Raw genomic sequence first — 22,030 nt, 5'->3', positions numbered from 1 at the left:
AGTCTTAAAATACCACCATATACTTCATTGCAAATACTTTGATTATGACCTTACCCAGTACAACTTGTTAAGATCTAACAGTTACTTCATTTCAGGATTTCACAGGAGCAGTGGGGTTGCCAAGTGGTTAAAGTGTTCGCTTGTCATGACAAAGACCTGACTTTGATTCCCCACATAGGTACAATGTATGAAGCCCATTTCTGTCGTATCCTGTCATGATATTGTTGGAATATTGATAAAAGCAGTATAAAACCTCACTCGTGGGTTTCAATCAAGAATTTTAACCAAGCTGCTGGGTACTATTGGGAGTGATTAAAGAAAGCAGTGATTTAGGCTTAACGACAATTTGAAAAGTATTAAAGTTATATTGAGGCCTGGCAGCAGCATGTGAGAGAAAAGCCTGAAGTGATCCAGATCTCAGACATTTAACACTTTGGTCAACCTGAGCACAGGTATCATGGATAGGGCTGTAACGATGCATCGAACTATCGATGGATTACAATTGTTGAGTTTCCGATAGCAATTAATCAATGGTAGAAACGAAAAACTATCGATGCATCAATAGTATGTGTGACTATCGATACTTTGGTAATTGACTTCCGTTAATAATTCTGCAGCGCAAAATACAAGATGTTTGGGTGCAGACTTGCAGCTTCATTGAGTTTATGTTTTAAGTGTTGACTTGATCTGGGTTTCAAGTTTCTTGTCAGAAGTTTCTTGTACTTCAACTTGTTTTTATTTCATATAAACTATACATTCATTAGGGAAATGACTTCAAATGAGTCAATTCAAGGAGACTATCGATATCGCAATAGTATGTCGCAATAGACTATCTCTATCGCAATAGTTGTTTCCCCCTCAATAGTCACCCCTAATCATGGAATGGTGCTGACAAACCTAGAAACATAAAAGGGTTCAGATGGGATTCAAACCCTCATCACAGGTTTCTAGCGGTGTCTTAGACAACTTCACCACCCATGCCCCCCTAAACTGTTGGTAAGTGTCTGCATAAACAAAAGACAACTTTTTGCACTTTTCAATCTGACACCATACTCATGTACAAGGGTTTAATACTTCACGGAGAGGGAATATGTCTAAAACTGCTTCACTTGGCTCTCCTCCCCTTAACATCTGACAAGCCGTGAGATAACTAAAATAATGTTCAACTGGGCGTTAATCCCAACCAACTGACTCACTCTCAGTATGAACCAGATTAGAATATCCGGAGGTAATTCTGTGCTGGGTGTACTTTGGAAGTCAATATTTTGCACAGTAAATGTTCTTGAGCTAAGCACTTGTTTCAAGCAATTTTGAACTTCCCAATCATCGGAGCAAATCTCATAAAAATTCAGGGTCAGTTTTATGGCGATGGTTTCTGACTGCAATTTAATTAAATTTTCCAAGATTCATCTACTATGGGCAGAAACCACAAAAAAAATAAATTACACAATGTTTCATTCTGCACAAAAAGTGGAACAGGCTAAAAATTCTATATATGGTAATGGAAGCACAGCATTATTGCATTGAGTTAACGTCATACATTCAGAAAGAATCAGATAGAGAATCCTAACAAAAATGTCAGAATTCAGAGTTCACTGTAACCTAGTCAACCATCAACACCCTCAACAGATACATTACTGAATAATATAAATAATGTTATACAAAGCAGGATCTGTCATTGCAATGGTTACAAAATATTTCAGAAATTCTGGTAAATTAACATAACACATTCAAATAGAATCTGATAGAGAATCCCAACGAAAATGTTTAGCGTACAGTAACCTAGTGATACCCTCAACAGATATGTTACGGAATAACAGATAATGTTATACAAAGCAAATGAATTACGAAATATATCTTAAATTCTCCTTTAAATAACAAGCAATGACACCGGTCATTACGTAAGAGTGCATTCAGTCTGGAAATATTTAAGCTTCAATTCAGCTGTTTACCTTAGAAGCAGGCACATAATTGCCTTCACACACTAAAACATGTTCAGCTGTCTGCTGAAGAGCGAAGTGTCTGTTGTTTGAGAATTAACAGTTGGGGTGGACAGAGTACACATTCTCTTTTCCCATACAAAGTTGGCATTGTTAGAATACATTTTAAATGTTTCAATTTTCTCTATTTAATAGCCCCTTGACTTGAAATTCAAGTTTAAATCACAAGCCGAAAAAATTCTGAAATAAAGGGTGAGTGTATAACTTATGTATGTATGACTTCTTTGAGAGGCATTTTAGAAGTTGTAAAGATTAAGGAAAACCAAGTTCTATGGATAGTTAACTTCTATTGCATTGAATGCGATGTTTCAGTGTAGATACTCACACCCTTATCAAGCGATTGATGATAACAGTATTAATATCTCCACCAAAACGTCACATTCATTGCAATAAAGAAGTTGGCTATCCATAGAACTTGGTTTTCCTTTATGTATGTATATGTTGTTATAAAATTGTAGCATTTTAAGTAAATGACATGGGTTTGGGTTTAATAGCACTTTAAACAATTGTCCAGCTACATCATTGAGTGCTAGTTTAAAGAAGGAGAAAAGGCTGAAAAGGCTTAAATGATGCAGATCTCAGATGTTTTGAACGTTGGACAAATCCACCCACACAAGTTTGTGCTAGCAAACCAGAAAACATAGTCAGTATGAACTGAGATTAAAATCCGCCATATCCAATGGACATGGGCGGCGGGGTAGCCTAGTGGTTAAAGCGTTCACTCGTCACGCCAAAGAGCTGGCTTTGATTCCCTTTGTGTGAAGCCCATTTCTGGTGTCCCCCTGCCTTGATATTGCTGGAATATCGCTAAAAGCAGCATAAAACTAAACTCACTCACTCCTATGGACACAACTCTTTCAAACTCTGTGGGACCATCACTGCTAGTAGTTTTAATTAACTGTAGGTATGTCACTACATTTTGTAATGTAACTACAGGAGTTTTAGTAGATGTCATGTATGGAGTCCGTCATACATCAAAATGACTGATTCACCCTGAAGAAGAAATCACTCTTGTGTAAATACGTCACACGAAACTGGGTCAAATCCATTACAGTTTGACCTCTCTGACCACCTCAATGCAGACTGTCCCCTGCCATCATATTGCTGGAATATTGCTAAAGCAACATAAAAGTAAACCTGCTCACACTCACTCACTCTCTCACTCACTGTTCTGGCAGGCACAAAAAACAAATTTCATCTCTGTTTGCTCCAGCTATCATTCTGAAGCCAACCATCCTGATACTCAGAGGAGGTGACATGGAGCTTCAACATCGTGCTCAAGATTACTGTACTTATAAATCGATGCACGTGTTTCTTTGTTTGTTTTTTGTTGATTGGCATGTTGTGTCGTGTAGTGGTGGTGTGGTGGTGTGGTGGAGTGTTTGGTGTATGGTGTGCATCTGGTTTTATGGTGCCAGCTTGCCCAGACCCCTCTCAGACATTGCACACTCACTCCTAGCTGTTAAGTCATTGTTTTACCCTGCACAGTGTTCATGTTGATCACTGGATTGTCTGGTCCAGACTCAATTATTTACAGACCGCCGCCATATAGCTGGAATATTGCTGAGTGTGACGTTAAACAGCAAACAACCAATCATGCCGATGGGCTGGCAGACAATCAAAAAAAGTTTTCTTGCAACATCTTTTGGTATGAGGTGACGATGGGTCAACCAACCAACCTGCTTGCCTGTCAGATTCTCTATCCACAAGACCACAGAGGTCATGTGACCTTTGGCCTCACTACAACTAATTGATATGACTTGTTGAACCTCGTTCTGGTCATTGTCCACCAAAATTTGTCAATGTTAACCTTTACATATCACCGACTTATCACATCACATTCACTACTATAGGTGAGGTGAGGTGAGGTGAGGTGAGGTGAGGTGAGGTGAAATTGGGTTTAACGTCGTGCTTGAGAATATTTCGCTCATATGACGACGTGCATGCGTGTGTATGTGTATGTGCGGCTGCTTGTACTAGCCCAGACTAAAGCTGGTTTATAGTGCTAGCCCACTGAGATACCATGCCGCAGTGAAGCATGAATACTCCACTCAGACACATTATACTGACTCCGACCAGTCCTTGTTGTACCCATTAATTCCCGAGCGCCAGGCAGGGACCAACAAGTACCATATTTTAACGTCTTTTGGTATGACGCGGTCGGGGATCGAACCCGCGACCTTCCGCTCTCTGGGCGGACGCTCTAACCACTACACCACGGAGGCGGTCTTCACTACTATAGAGTAACGGCAGCGGTCTGTAAAGAATCGAACCCGGACCTGGCAATCCAGTCATCAACAGCATGAGCATCGATCTATGCAACTGGGTGTCAACCAAGTCAGTCAGCCTGACAACCCATTACGACAAGCATGGGTTGCTGAAGATCACTTCTAACCTGGATCTTCACCCGGATGAAGTTGTGTAGTCTAGTGTAAGATGTAAAATGAATACACAATGCCATTTAGAAAGTGGTCCTTCCTTGGAAACAACAGTGGCGATGGGACTCAACCCAACAAAAGTACTAGAATGTGTACTTTACTGACAAAGTGTTATCTACATAGAACGTGTTAAGATGTAACAATTACATTTATTAGAGGAATTTTATATTTCTTGTTGAGAATTTGGTACAACGAATACGACTGTACATCCCATGGGACGTAACATATATCTTTTCTGCATCCATTTTGTTCACTTGTGCATCCTGTAAAACCCTTGAGTACAACCAAAAGTTCTATTGATTAAATCCTGAAATCAAGCAAACCTTACCTTTATTTCTTTTACTAAAACTTCAGGTCTTCGAGCATTCTTTAACAGTTTTTCATATTTGTACATGTGTTTCTGAAAAAGAAATCAAATTCACAGGTAACCTCTTTGACATTTTTAAGGTAAATCAGATGAAACAAAAACATTGCGATCTTATTCTGTCATACGCTTTACCTTAAAACTATACCATGTAAACATAAACTTTAATCTAAGACAATAAGAATAACTTATTTTATTAAAGATATTAAACATTAAACCTCTAAGAACCTAATTTTGCCATTTAAACTGTATTTTTAGGGACTTATGTTGTATTCTAAATTAACTGGCCTTTGCTGCTAAATTGGGGAAAAATCATTAATTGTAAAAAAATTGGATTTTGTTTAAACTCTCATTTTCTCCATAGGAGGTATATTAACACTGCATTCAGTCAATAAATGTTAAGCTTGGCTTCAAAGCCTCTTCCTCTTTATTGGTCCTAGTATTAGTTAAATGCAAAGTCACAACATTAGACACAATAGCTATATCAACATGACCTGGGAATTTTTTAAATATCAATTTGGGTATTTTCACATACATTTGCTGTCAAATATAGGCCTCTGAGCTGTTCTAGATAAACTGCTGTATGAGAAATGGTTGTACCGTTATTAATATACAAAAATATGTGCAAAAATATTGCTATGGAATGAATAATCATGGGTAAAAACCCAGGATTATTCATTCCATAGCAATATTTTTGCACATATTTTTGTATATCAATAACGAAAGAGAAATATTAGTCTTTAAACCATATCATAAAAACTACATAGCTAGAGTTAAGTATTCTAAATACAAATATGAATATATCATTAAGATAAAACCGACATCATTGGCTCCAGTGTTATTTCTTAATGTGCATTAGCCATGTTAATTTTACCTGAAAGTATTTCACTTCGGTCTCTTCAAGAATATTTATAACACTCTCAGAATATGATAAGGCCTTGTTTTCAAGATGACGTACATTTCTCCCTAATCAGTACTCCAGGTGGTTTGGGCCTAAGTCATCAGAAAAGATATTCCCCTGATTCTGTGCAAATATTTATGAAGAAATATCTCAACATTTTCTTGATAAAATACCAGCTGATTACATGTTCAAGATATTGGATCCCACTGCAGGTGGATGTCAATGCCAGTACAAGAAACGTGCACATATTACTTTTGCCTAGCAACCATTGTTTCTGTATTTCGTCATCTGTGACGTCATTAAACAATTGAACGTGATGTCAATAAAGACCATGTTTTACTGCACAAATGTACATGAATGAAATGGATAACAATTGTAAAGAAATTTATACACTCAAACAAGTGTTTCATATGACTTATACAAAACTGGTGCAAAATTGTGCATCATTACAAAATTCCCCACTCGTTTCATATAAGTTGTAAGACACACTTGCTCGTGTAATAATCTCTATATACAACATATTACCAAGCATAGGGACAATGAGTTTAACAAGTTTCAGGCTTTTATGGTTGATTTTATTAGTCTAGACATTTAATGTCTTAAATAGAGTCTCAATGTAGAAAGATCCATCTGATCATCTGAATTAAACATTAAACGATATGCTACACATAGTGTTTTCTACAGAAGTATGGCATTAAGCTTGAGCCTGTAAGGAAGTTTCAGTTTTGGGACAACTGCTTCATTTCAATAGGCTGAACTAAACATTTAATGCAGTATACATAGGATGACTGTGACACCTCCTACACATGCTATCCACTGAGTATGACCTGGCTGACATTAGCACTATCACCCTGATGAACGGAACTGGGATTACTCTGACGTACACGCGGCATAAGTTGTGCACAACAACGTAAAGCCCAGACTCAACGAGGAAGCAAGTAGATTCTCAGATGTTTGGGGATTAAGCTTTGAGCGAACTGGGCCATAATGTCGTCCATGTCCACCTGGTTCTTGAACAAACTTGTAAAACTTACATATTTTAAAAGGGAAGAGAGGCTGAAGCTGTATCTAGTACTCTCCACTGGTGGCAATATAATAGTCTGCAACAAGTGTCAGTATATGATTTCCAAACACTCCACCAACCTGTCCCAAACACTCCACAAACCTGTCCCAAACACTCCACCAACCTGTCACAAACACTCCACCAACCTGTCCCAAACACTCCACACACCTGTCCCAAACACTCCACCAACCTGTCCCAAACACTCCACCAACCTGTTCCAAACACTCCACCAACCTGTTCCAAACACTCCACCAACCTGTCACAAACACTCCACCAACCTGTCACAAACACTCCACCAACCTGTCACAAACACTCCACCAACCTGTTCCAAACACTCCACCAACCTGTCACAAACACTCCACCAACCTGTTCCAAACACTCCACCAACCTGTCACAAACACTCCACCAACCTGTTCCAAACACTCCACCAACCTGTTCCAAACACTCCACCAACCTGTCACAAACACTCCACCAACCTGTTCCAAACACTCCACCAACCTGTTCCAAACACTCCACCAACCTGTTCCAAACACTCCACCAACCTGTTCCAAACACTCCACCAACCTGTTCCAAACACTCCACAAACCTGTCCCAAACACTCCACCAACCTGTCACAAACACTCCACCAACCTGTCACAAACACCTGTCACCAACCTGTCCAAAACACTCCACCAACCTGTTCCAAACACTCCACCAACCTGTCAAGCAAACTCCTCCACAAAACCTGTCCAAACACTCCACCAACCTGTTCCAAACACTCCACCAACCTGTCACAAACACTCCACCAACCTGTCACAAACACTCCACCAACCTGTTCCAAACACTCCACCAACCTGTTCCAAACTCTCCACCAACCTGTCACAAACACTCCACCAACCTGTCACAAACACTCCACCAACCTGTCACAAACACTCCACCAACCTGTTCCAAACACTCCACAAACCTGTCACAAACACTCCACCAACCTGTTCCAAACACTCCACCAACCTGTCACAAACACTCCACCAACCTGTCACCAACACTCCACCCAGCTGTCACAAACACTCCACAAACCTGTCACAAACACTCCACCAACCTGTTCCAAACACTCCACCAACCTGTCCAAACACTCCACCAACCTGTCACAAACACTCCACAAACCTGTCACAAACACTCCACCAACCTGTCCCAAACACTCCACCAACCTGTTCCAAACACTCCACCAACCTGTCACAAACACTCCACCAACCTGTCACAAACACTCCAAAACCTGTTCACTCCACCAACCTGTCACAAACACTCCACCAACCTGTCCCAAACACTCCACCAACCTGTCACAAACACTCCACCAACCTGTTCCAAACACTCCACCAACCTGTCACCAAACACTCCACCAACCTGTCCCAAACACTCCACCAACCTGTCACAAACACTCCACAAACCTGTCACAAACACTCCACCTAAACTGTCAACCTGTCACAAACACTCCACCCACCTGTCACCAAACACTCCACCCACCTGTCCCAAACACTCCACCAACCTGTCCCAAACACTCCACAAACCTGTCCCAAACACTCCACCAACCTGTCACAAACACTCCACCTAAAACACTCCACCAACCTGTCCAAACACTCCACCAACCTGTCCCAAACACTCCACCCAACCCTGTCCCAAACACTCCACCAACCTGTCCCAAACACTCCACCAACCTGTCCCAAACACTCCACCCAAACCTGTCCCAAACACTCCACCCACCTGTCCCAAACACTCCACCAACCTGTCCCAAACACTCCACCCACCTGTCCAAACACTCACCCACCTGTCACAAACCTGTCCAACCAAACACTCCACCCACCTGTCCCAAACACTCCACCAACCTGTCCCAAACACTCCACCAACCTGTCCCAAACACTCCACCTGTCCCAAACACTCCACCCATCTGTCCCAAACACTCCACCCCTGTCAAAACACTCCACCCACCTGTCCCAAACTCCACCCACCTGTCCCAAACACCCACCCAAACCTGTCCCAAACACTCCACCCAACCTGTCCAAACACTCCACCCAAACACTCCACCAACCTGTCCCAAACACTCCACCCAACCTGTCCCAAACACTCCACCAACCTGTCCCAAACACTCCACCAACCTGTCCCAAACACTCCACTCCAACCTGTCCCAAACACTCCACCCACCTGTCCCAAACACACACCTCCACCAACCTGTCCCAAACACTCCAAACCCAGCTGTCCCAAACACTCCACCCACCTGTCCCAAACACTCCACCCACCTGTCCCAAACACTCCACCAACCTGTCCCAAACACTCCACCCATCCTGTCCAACAACACTCCACCCACCTGTCCCAAACACTCCACCCACCTGTCCCAAACACTCCACCAACCTGTCCCAAACACTCCACCAACCTGTCCCAAACTCTCCACCCACCTGTCCCAAACACTCCACCAACCTGTCCAAAACACTCCACCAACCTGTCAAAACACTCCACCCACCTGTCCAAACCTCACCCACTGTCCCAAACACTCCACCCACCTGTCCCAAACACTCCACCCAGCTGTCCCAAACACTCCACCCACCTGTCCCAAACACTCCATCCATCTGTCCCAAACACTCCACCAACCTGTCCAAACACTCCACCCAGCTGTCCCAAACACTCCACCCACCTGTCACAAACACTCCACCCACCTGTCACCAAACACCTGTCCAAGACACCCACCTGTCCCAAACACTCCACCAACCTGTCCCAAACACTCCACCCACCTGTCCCAAACACTCCACCAACCTGTCCCAAACACTCCACCCACCTGTCCCAAACACTCCACCCACCTGTCCCAAACACTCCACCAACCTGTCCCAAACACTCCACCCAGCTGTCCCAAACACTCCACCCACCTGTCCCAAACACTCCACCCACCTGTCCCAAACACTCCACCCATGTGTCCCAAACACTCCACCCACCTGTCCCAAACACTCCACCCACCTGTCCCAAACACTCCACCCACCTGTCCAAACACTCCACCCACCTGTCCCAAACACTCCACCCACCTGTCCCAAACACTCCACCCACCTGTCCCAAACACTCCACCCAGCTGTCCCAAACACACCATGCCCATGTCCCAACCAACCCTTGCCTCCTATTACCTTCCCTGTCACTATCATCCCACACTACCATTACCAAACTACCTTCCCCACCCACATCTCCAACTCTCAACCAATCAACAGCCTTTCTCCTACTGTCCTCCTATATCCAATGTGGACATGATCAATAATCCCAGCCAACACTTACCTTCCACTGAATAGAGTACAACCACTGATCCCTCAGGTAGCCATTGTGGGCCTGAAATGAATACCATGCATCGATTAATCAGAAATGAAACACAAATATTTAACTTCTCCGTCGAGAACACTGTCAGCGATTAAGCAGGGCCCTGAATTTCAGCAACCGTAAACGAGCTGTCCTGAGTATTGACGATTATGTAAACAGACTATACCATAATAAACTGCAAGATCTTCACTTCATACGAAAAGGCCATGTGCACTTTCTTACTTTACTTTCAACAAAACAATCTTCATAAATTGTATTTTGATATTTGCCAGTACTACCAAAATTTCGATGTTCCAGTAAAATGCATTACCTTTCAAAATATATTTGCCATCTGTGGAGTTTCTGATAAAAACAAAACTTATAACCAAGCACAAATCATAAGAAAAAAGTCAAATTATATAGTGCCACATCAAAGGTAACAAGCATGTATGCTGAAACACAGAAAATATGACGTTCAAATGATGAAAGTCTGCAGGCTATCCGGTATGCTTCATTTCTATGTCAGAAATGGAGGTTCAAAATGCCAAGGTGCCATGAATAAATAATGCACATATCTTGTTACAAATAAATATCATGGTAAATGTTAAACCGGTAATAGCATGGAATTTGGATAAAACACAAACTACAATGTGCATGACCGACTGACAACATATACCAAATGCTGATATTTAAGCATCACTTTATTTACCTCATAATTATCATGATTAATGATGCCTCAAATTTTCCTTCATACAAAAAATATAGAAAATATAGTTTCTTGACATGTTGCCATGGTTTCGGTGATGAAATATCTCACTGGCCATTTTGACAAACTCTTGTTAATTAAAGGCTAATTAATGTGTCTAATTTTGGTAAATATCTCACAATAAATCAAGTCATATTTCAAATCCTACCAAAAAAGTCCCACTTTGATGAATTTATCACAAATAGTCTCAATGATGTCAGATTGGAATCTTTCATCTGAGAACTCTTAGATCAAACACGTAAGCTCGGCAAGCGCCATGAGGGAACATTCCCCCAGAAAAGTCTGCTGATAGATCTCAATCTTGAAGGAAGGTAGTTAGGACGAGAATCACCTGGGAATGTATATCAAGCAAATATCATGTTATATCCTAACTGTTACATGGGAAGAAATGTTTGCCCAAAGATGTGAATTTTGAAGTACATCAGTTTGGACCAGATTGTATTATTACCTTGGAATATATATCAAGAAATATGTTATATCCCAACTGTTGTATATTAAGAAAATGATTGGAGTCTGTACATCATAATGAATACAGTAAACTATAATCAACTTATGTTTTAGTCACTGAAACATGATTTATGATTTAGTTGAAAAGCACTGTCATAACAAAATTAGTGGACCTTTTAGTTTGTTTTAGCCATAGTTTACAAATATTACTTGAGTATAATTCATTGAAAATATCAACTAAGGTATTATTCAAAACCAATATTACCAAGGGTGTTATTTAATGTCAATGTTATCAAATGTATCATTTAAAACAAATATTACCCAAGGATTCATCAAATACAACTGTTACCTAACCTAGTATTATGGACATTAAAAATGATATTCTTAATGAAGTGAGTGAGTGAGTATGGTTTTACGCCGCTTTTAGCAATATTCCAGCAATTAATCACGGCGGGGGGCACCAGAAATGGGCTTCACACATTGTACCCATGTGGGAATCGAACCCGGGTCTTCGGAGTGACAAGCAAACGCTTTAACCACTAGGCTACCCCACCGCCCCGCCCCCTCTTAATGAAGCATATGTTCTAAACTTCTTTTTCATATGATTAAAGTGACAATGGAGATTTTATATATCAAACTAGATCAGCTACATTATCACCAAGAGGTTCCAATCATCACATGTTTTATATGTCACCAAACACCAAATCCCTACTAAGTTTAGTCTAAAGATGATTGCAGTTTCAAGAAATATCAAATTAAAAATTAACAAAACTGGTACAGCGAACAGGTATAGTTTTACACTGCTGTTAGCAATATTCCGGCAATACCATGACAGGACACAAGAAATGAGCTTCACACATAAAACATGTTTAACGCACATGAGGAATCGAACCTGGGTCTCTGTAGGACAAGCAAAGACTTAATCCACTAGGCTACACAGCAATCCCTACATACCTGCAGTAATAAATGAGCTTCACACACTAAACATGTTGAACCCATCTGATGAATCAAACCTGGATCTCTGGTGTGACTAGCAAACACTTAAACCACTAGGCTACACGACAATCCCTACATACCTGCAGTAATAAATGAGTTTCACACACTAAACATGTTGAACCCATCTGATGAATCAAACCTGGATCTCTGGTGTGACTAGCAAACACTTTAACCACTAGGCTACACGGCAATCCCTACATACCTGTAGTAATAAGGATCCATCTTGTATGGTAATCCGTATACAGAACTTTTGACCAGCATCCCATCGAGATATTATGTGCACATCTTCTATTCCAGAATATTGTACTCCAAGCTCCATGAAGCCGTAAGGCTGAAACAAAACATACAACATAATTACACTTCAGTAATCATACACTGTTCATATGAAACTAGACTAACACTGAGTCACTGAAATTAAGTGAGTGAGTGCACGAGTTTGGTTTTATGCCTCTTTTAGCAATATTCCAGCAATATCACACCGGGGGACACCAGAAATGGGCTTCACACATTGTACCCAGGTGGAGAATCAAACCCAGGTCTTCTGCATGACGAGCGGATGCTTTAGCCATTAGGCTAAACCACCACCCCGAAACCTGTACAGTGGGAATACCACAAGGAAGATGCTGAAGATGCTGAAGACGTTGAAAACCGAGGGCTTCTCCAACCCTGAATATTTATATTTAAACCCGAAGCCGAGGAGAAGTGTTTGCTTTGACTTATTTACTGTAGAAATAGTGAGTGAGTGAGTTTAGTTTTACGCCGCACTCAGCAATAGTCCAGCTATATGGCGGCGGTCTGTAAATAATCGAGTCTGGACCAGACAATCCAGTGATCAACAGCATGAGCATCGATCTGCGCAATTGGGAACCGATGACATTTGTCAACCAAGTCAGCGAAACTGACCACCCGATCCCGTTAGTCGCCTCTTACGACAAGATAGTCGCCTTGTTATGGCAAGCACATGGGTTGCTGAAGACCTATTCTACCCCGGAACTTCACGGGTCTACTGTAGAAATAACATATATTGATATTTGTTAAATATCTAAGGGTATAAAAATACATTACAATCTATAAAATCTATTAAGGATGTTAGTAAAATCTTGCCCGGAAATATATACGTTATTCTTGGTACATGTACCTTATGATGAACCAACTACTTTGAACCAGTTCTGTCGATTAATGTCGAGTTTAGTTTTACACCATTTTTAGCAATATTACAACAAAATCACAGAGACACTAGAAATGGGCCTCACACATTGCAACCATGTGGGGAATTGAACCCAGGTCTTCGGCATGACAAGCGATAGCTTTAACCACAAGGCTACCCCATCCAGCTCTCTTGGTCTTACAAAGAAAAAGTGAAACATCATGACAGGTCTTACTGAATACTGAAAGAACTGTTTGGTTCAATAGCCTAGAGGTTTATGAAGGCTAAACCATGTACCCATGCACACTGACACATTATCCAGTGAAAGTGTGTGTATTTATACAAGCATTCTGTATGCAGCCTGGCAACACTTCCAGCCTGTTTTCCTCGTCCCTGACCCAAGCAGATCAGAATCCAGACATTTTATTCCCATTCTATCAGCTCAAGTAAATAAAGTGTCCCATATGACCTGTAAGTGCTATACACAGCTGACAACTCAGATCTCAATCTTGGTGGTCTTGCCGACAGTTTGGCCTGCTTATATCTGAGTACTGTTACTGAATGACTGGGGTTTAGGCTAACAACTAGTCTCTGAAATGAACATATTTTACAGGGACAAAAAGCTCACAGTAAAAAAAAAAAATATAATGTAAAGGAGCCCTGAGACTTTCTTCATTTTCAGAAGCTGTGGAAATCTAGACTTGCCACAGTTTCTAGACTTGTGTGGACTTTCTTGGATATATTTGCTTCAGGGTCTGTATGACAGACTAGACTGGGGTTCAATATGGTTGTGCTTAAATTGAAGTACTTTTAAATCATTTTAGACCTGAGTAGGACTCAGGTGCTTTGACTTAGTTGATAGTATGTCTTAGTACTAAGGATGGCTATCGATAATAGTTAACTAAATATTGATCGATTAACAATAAATATCAGAGAAGTAAATCAAAAAGAAATCTGAAAGAAATCATCACATTTCACATCACCAGTGAGTGTTGACATATTAATGCATAGAATAACAAAACAGTGTTCTGAACATAATTAGGAAACAATCCCTAAATAAAGACATGACTGTGTATGTACGAGTAAAATAAAACTATATTTCACAACAATAGGTTATGTATGATATTCGCAATTACACAATTTTCATATCTATAATCATTGAGAATTCTCCTCATAAACAATATTTCGGATTATACATTTTTTTAGCCAGCCCTACATTGTACCCAGATGATGTGAATCCAGGCCTAGATTTTCAAAGCTCTTTAGCTAAGATAGTCGTAAGTGCCATACATTAACATTAACTTCTACTTAACTATCTTAGGGCTAAGAAGAGTTTTGGAAAATCTAGGCCCAGGATCACATCATCAATCACCAGTTGGTCTGGTCTAGATTTCTTTATTGGTTGACAGGCATCACATGCATAAAATATTGCTTCGTTAAGCATTTAAAGTGAGTGAGCTTTTAGCAATATTCCAGCAATATGCACGGCGGGGGAGACCAGAAATGGACTTCACATATTATACCCATGTGGGGAATCAAACCCGGGCCTTCGGCATGACAAGCAGACGCTTTAACCACAAGACTACTCAACCGCCCCCAAGCATTGAAAAACAAAGGAAGCAGCTTGGTAGTGCTTAATACACACAGACCTGAGTAATAATGTCACACGACAAACATCTCCAAATTCTATTCATTGGTTCTGGGTTAGACAGTCATTTGGTCAGTACCTCAGTACTCAAAACAGGATAGCCTGGAGTTAAACTGCTATTATCTCAATGCTCTATACAAGTGTTCTCAGGTTAAATTATCAGCGGCTTTTATTGCAGAACTCTATACAAGGTGATCTGGGTTAAATTTGTCTTGACCAATCAGATATCATTATTCAGAGCTGAGCAGTAACGGTTCGTATGTCCTCCCATTATGGTTGTATAGCTGCTGAAGAGCACACCAACAATACAGAGGGTCAGTTACTGAGACAAGCCTCACAGGCATGCTTTAATTAAAACCTGATACCTCCTATTTACCTTAGATATATCTATATCCTACATATCCCAGACTATAAACAATGATCATCTTGAGAATGACCAATCAGTTAACTGAAATAAAGGCACATGATCTGTGACCTCCCTCAGATTACACTTATGCTTAGTCTCCTAAAAATTGACATTTTCATAGAAGCTGAAAAATTCACTGAAATTGAAAAGGAGCCCTTGTGAGCTGGGAGTTTCCTGAACTAGACCAAATGCTCAGCCCACAATTTGGATGCTTGTGTGTGTGTTATGAGTATAATACTCACACTCAAGTTGCTAAACTAAATTGGGAATTAACAGTTTCTCACTTCGAATGATTAATTTTGAATAATTTGAATTCAAATAATGTACACATTAATATCATATTATATTTACTTGAATAATGTTTGGGGAGAAATCTCAGTATATTCACTAACATTTCACCATAATCTCTTTGAAGAATAGGTCAGTTTGTTGTTTTACGCTGCACTCAGCAATATTCCAGCTACATGGCAGCGGTCTGTAAATAATTGAGTCTGGTCCAGACAACCCAGTGATCAACATCATGAGCATTGACCTACACAACTGAGATACAATGACATGTGTCAACCAAGTCAGCGAGCCTGACCACCCGATATGACAAGCATGGGTTGCTGAAGACCAATTCTAACCTGGATCTGCACGGTTTTGAAGAAGAGGAGAATTACGGATATTTTATGGAATTATGTTAAGTGGCAGTTAAGTATAATTATACCTGCCTATACACAAGCCTGATGCTGTAATCAGTTCAACAGCCAAATAGCTTGTATAATTAATGTACAGAACAGAAAAGATCAGAGATCATGTACATATTTTGGGACAAAGCTTTGAAAGTACTTGCTCAGTCTTCATTATATTCATTACACGAAATAGATCTAAAAAACTATTCATGTTCCCATATTTCTTTTGTTGAGTATAGCTTTCACAATTACAGACTCTATCACATCACATTCAACAAACAACATATCATGTGACAAAACATATCTGCCCATACATCCTGCAGCAGGATTTTCCTGTTTATTTCCATGAAGTGCTAATCATGAAATTATTGTGAGCATGAAATTAATCTGAAAAACTTGAGCGTCCTTGCTCGCATTAATAATATCTGGTCCTATTGAAGAATAATATTACCCTGTCTGGTCCACTGCATGTGGACAGCCACAATTACATACATAACAAAGATAACATTAAACACTATAATTGACTGCTAAACTTAGGCACTGTTTCTCATAAAGATCATTGTCATTGTGCTGGCAGTTTGTCCACACAAGTTGATCAAACTGTTCTGACAGTCACCAATCATGTATGACAGAGTCTTTGTTCCTGGTAACCTTGTCCAACACTCTGATAATCTTGAGCAAAATATTATTCAGACATGTAGTGAAGACATCAATTAGGCAAAATAAAAAAACGATTACAGCTCTTTAAAATTTAGGGTAGGTAGGTAGGTAGGTAGCTAGGAATACGTTTTTTACATTTTTTTAAAAGTAAAGTACACCCTAATAACACATTTATCAATGTGTAATTGTTTTTTTAATCAAACTTGCCGCCATCAGGTCGACTTTCTCTATCTGAACCCGGGTTCGATTCCCCACGTTTCACCACTGGGTTACCCCACAAGTGGTGAAAGTACAAGTGGTCTTTAAGTATTCTCCAGGTTTCTTTCCAAGCCTTGTACATAAATAAATAAATAAAATAAATAAATAAATAAATAAATAAATAAATAAATAAATAAATAAATAAATAAATAAATAAATAAATAAATAAATAAATAAATAAATAAATAAATAAATAAATACATAAATAAATAAATAAATAAATAACTAACTAAATACAAAGAAAGAAAGAAAGTTGTGTTCCCCTATTTGTTTCCCTCAGTATATTACCGCTATTGCCTGGAATCGTCCCAAGTGACATCAACCATGCAGCAACAACATGGCTGCTGACAACATTAATTCACAGTCCAGTTCATCTCGATACAATAACACACCAGATCGATCATATTACAGGAGATAATCCATTAGAGAAATACACAATAATACATGTTATTATGGTGTTAACATTTTATATCACTGCATTAATCAACGTTCAAAGTTGCATCCACCATGTGGAAACAACCTGGTTGGTTACAGACCATTTAATCCCACTCCACATGATTAGGATACTATGACACCCAATCAGTCACATTATAGGTGACAATCCATCAGCAGGATATACAATGAAGTACATTGAAAAGGGTATGATAACATTTTATATCACCATTAACTGCAGTTAACAACCACATATATTAGAGTATCTAATAGACCAAGAGAGGTTTACTCCTGTTTCATTTGTAAAGGAGCAATCATGGCAAAAATCTTGTAGCATATTTGCTGAAAGGCCACAACGACTTACTTCAATGATCCTTAACTATTTTTCACCATGGAGTCCCTTGGACATATTTTCTGATACTTAGTCCATTAGTTTTTACAGACATCAGGTTATTTTTAAGGATAAGTAGTCATAATCATACCCTACCATGGCTTGATTTAGTGCTTTGTTACTTGCACTGGTGCAACCCAATATTACAAAGTGCAACACAGTTATTAGCTAACCTTCACCAGGTGCAAGTCATTTTTTTAGTGGGTAAACTTCTGAATAAAACATGTAAATAATTCAATAGCATATTTCTGATATTACATACTAGTATTGCAATAAAAACAGTGCAACTGGGTATTGACTGGTGCAACTAGGTTTTTATCTTAGGTTGCACCTGGTGGAAGTGGGTTAACATCTCTTAAATCGAGCCCTGCCTACACTGGGGAAACCAGAAAGTGAAAGTATTTACCCCTTCTGATAAACATGGTGTGGGACAACGTAAACACCATTTCAAAAATAACTCTTAATTTATTATTCAGACCCTTGGCATTAATCACTATCAAATACACATCAATGCCTGACCATGCATTAAGGATCATAATGTCATGTAGAATTTAACCAATGACAGGACAGATAACCTGCTTCCAGTGATATCTTAACTTCAGTTATGAACAAACAGCTGGGGCAAGTAATTTCTTCCACTGTGTTGAGTTATTACCTGTTAAAACAAATTAAGTTTCCACATGTGGCATAGTGTTCTACAATAAAACTTGTTCGGTAGCCAAGAAATGTGAAGTGTCATTGTGCAGGCATTGCAACATTTGTATGTAATCTTTGTGCTAAAGAATTAAAAATCTTTGGTTTGCCATATTTATCAACAGAAATGTCTCTCCATAACTGTCATATGGAATAATATGAATACGGTCTTATGATACATTAGGTCAGGATACCCTTTCATAGGCTGTGATAATGACCACAAATACCTGGGTCATGTTTGTTTGTCTCTTTCTTTAATAACACACTCAGCAATATTCCAGCTCTATGACAATAATCAAGTCTGCACCAGACAATCCAGTGATCCATATTGCAACCAATGATCAGATATACAGTCAACCAGTCATCCAGCCCCTAACCAAATCCATGAGTGAGTGAGTGAGTATGGTTTTATGCCGCTTTTAGCAATATTCCAGCAAATCGAGGTGGGGGACATCATGATTGGGCTTCACACATTGTACCCATGTGGGGAATTGAACTCGGGTCTACGGCATGACGACGGCATCGCTTTAACCACAAGGCTACCCCACCGTCCTCCAGGAAGTTGCCCTGCAGGACCAGTGGAAGGTCTTGGGGAATAATACTTGACCAGAGTTCTTACAGTAAGTTACACTGTTGACATCCTCGATAATCTCAAAGGGTATATCGTTCGATAAATCTCCACTATACCCTGGATGCATCTACGGCTTGGCCCCATGATTTCATTACCTCCTTGGCTGGCTTTTATCTAATCAGGTGTCAATGCTGGGAAGTTGGCGTACCAATCACAACTCACTTTCGCTTCTTTATCTAACCGATTAAACTTGGCAACAAAATTGTTGCAGAGATACTCTGAAAAGAGGTAGAAAGAGTTCTTGCATATATCTTTTAAGGTTTCAGACCTATGAATTTGTCTGTATGATTTCCCCAAAATCTGAGTCGCACTGTGAACAAACCTTCAGCGGCCGAGATCGCTATCTTTGTTGACACAGGCAAGCTTGGTTTTAAAGCGACTGAGCTGATTGGCTACTTGTTCGAACTGTTAGAATGCAGAGCCAGCAAAGAGAGGTAATAAAATTATCAGGCGAGCCATAGATACATCCAGGGTACTAGTGCAGATTTATGTCGTAACGTATACCCTGGAGATTATCAGGATGCAGTGTTGATAGGTAAGAAACATACCATGTAACCTTCATAGGGAGGTTGGGAAAATAAGGAAGTGGGAAAATATCTGTCCCTGTATGTAAATCAAAATCACTGCATTTGCAACACAGACCATAAATTTAGGGCCTGAAACAGTGAACTTCTTCTCATCATGTTAATGCCCATTGTATTTCATATTATATTCATTTCAGTCAAATTCTATCAAAACCTTGAAGCAGTCTTGGTCTTGTGGCTATATGGCGAGAAATAATGCTGATACGATGTAAAATTGTAACTCACTCACTGACAAGACTGCCGCTAATATTTGACCACCATGAATGTCCACGATACACTCTGCATGAACAGTAAACATGACCTTGACATTGATCTAGAAACTGAAACAACCACATAATCCTCCTGTTGTTCATGTCCCGGAAAAAAAATGTATAATTTGTCTGAAACACTATATTTTGTTTGTTTCACCAAAAAAATTACCTTATATTTTTCATGAGTGAGAAAAACTAATAATTCTTTTGACTGAAAAGATATTTATCAGGCATCTATGTAAAAGATATTTCTTTAACTTAATCTCAGATGAACCTAGAAAATATTTGCTACAAACACAATCCATGAAACCAAATGCCTGGCCATGAAAGATGAACAAATGTACACTGGGTAAACAAATATTGTATGCAGCGATGTAAGAGAACGTTGAGTTATTCATATCTGTAAGGGGTGGTGGGGTTGCCTAGTGGTTAAAGCGTTAAACTTGTCGCCAATTCCCAGGTTCGATTCCCCACATGGGTACTATGTGTGAAGCCCATTTCTGGTGTTCCCCTGCACCGCCATGATATTGATGGAATATTGCTAAGAGTGCCATAAAAGCACACACACTCACTTACAAAGATTATGTCCATTCAGTATTGTCCCAAACATTGAATCCAAGTACCATTTTTGTTTAAAAGTGCCCATTTTATCACAACTTAAGATATACACTTCTTCCAAAATATTACTGGGAATATCAACTTCATACAAGATGCCAGCATTATTTCTCTCAAAGGTCTAATCTTAAGAAATATCTGCAAATTTCATTTTTTAGCAACCAATAAAAAGACAAATATTCTTTAAAGATGTCCCTCTTAGATAAACATTTCTAATGCATTTATTTTGTAAAACTGCTGTTCATTCATGTATAAATACATTCATTATAATTGTTAGCCATCATTTCAAGCTCTCTGTATACAACAAATATCTGTACCACAATATCTGTATCATTGGCCTGTGGCCCCTTTACGAAATCAAACAATTCAGCGGCTTTACAAACTGTGGAGGAATTCCATGCATGTGAAAGGACAGAAAACAGTTGGAAAAAAGGAAAAAGGAAAGAAATCGAAATATGATAATAACAAAGCTTTCACTCTGCATACCTGGGTTTTATCTTTCGCCATTTTTAGCAATATGACTGCAGGTGACACCAGAAATGGGCTTCACACATTGTACCCATGTGTGGGAATCGAACCTCGGACTTCGGCATGAAGAGCAAGCGCTTTAACCACTAGGCTACCCCACAGCCCTTTTATTTTTATTCTTTTTAAACATTCCAGTTAACAAAAACCTCTGTACATGTTCATAATTGCCCATGTGGTTTTCTAATCAACACATAAGTGAATACTGCTTAAAGCTGCATTTGCAACTTTAAACCTACTAACAACTTGTTCTTGGACAATTAGTTTCTAGCCATTCTAGTTTATGAGTTGCTTTCTGATTTGACATTCAGGATTTAAAATATATCAAGCCCAACATGCAATCTGAGACTTGCCTTAAATGAAGTCAGACTCAGACAACCGTCAGACCCAACTTTCTACATGTTCTACCTCAAGTATCTGTCAAGAACAAATGACATAGGGAGCATTTCTGACTTTAAGTACAGAACATCGATTGTTACAGAGGCGATTGGGGTAGCCTTGTGGTTAAAACATTAAGCTCATCACGCTGGCGGACCAAGGTTCGATTCCCCATATGGGTACAATGTGTGAAGCCGATTTCTGGTGTCCCCCGCCGTATTATTACTGGAATATTGCTAAAAGCAGAGTAAAATCCAACTCACACCCTCAGTTGTTACAGAATAGCCTCCAGACTGTGGACAATACAAGCTCCTTAATGTCCACCAAACAACTGGATGCACCACAAATGGGCATGGTGCAAAGGCCCTCTCTAATGTCGACCACAGAACTGGGTGTGCCATAAAGGGCATGGACTGGTCAACAAAGACCATCTTTAATGTCCACCACAGAACTGGGTGTGCC

The 22,030-nt window shown here is 39.7% G+C and overlaps 1 protein-coding gene across 1 annotated transcript in view; it reads right to left on the bottom strand.

Annotated features, from left to right (window-relative positions):
• LOC124284898 (C-Maf-inducing protein-like) overlaps window positions 1-22,030 on the bottom strand; it is an 85,401-nt gene that overhangs the window by 54,411 nt on the left and 8,960 nt on the right. The window contains exons 2-4 of the mRNA XM_046721031.1: window positions 12,478-12,606; window positions 10,049-10,099; window positions 4,767-4,838 (exon numbers count right to left, since the gene is read on the bottom strand). Of these exons, the coding sequence (XP_046576987.1) occupies window positions 4,767-4,838; window positions 10,049-10,099; window positions 12,478-12,606 (252 nt within the window). The remainder of the gene's footprint in view (window positions 1-4,766; window positions 4,839-10,048; window positions 10,100-12,477; window positions 12,607-22,030) is intronic.

This window comes from Haliotis rubra, unplaced genomic scaffold (genome assembly GCF_003918875.1).
Source record: "Haliotis rubra isolate DU_JTF1 unplaced genomic scaffold, ASM391887v1 Scf11, whole genome shotgun sequence".
Lineage (NCBI taxonomy): Eukaryota > Metazoa > Mollusca > Gastropoda > Lepetellida > Haliotidae > Haliotis > Haliotis rubra.
This window is presented reverse-complemented; position numbering and strand designations above follow the sequence as displayed.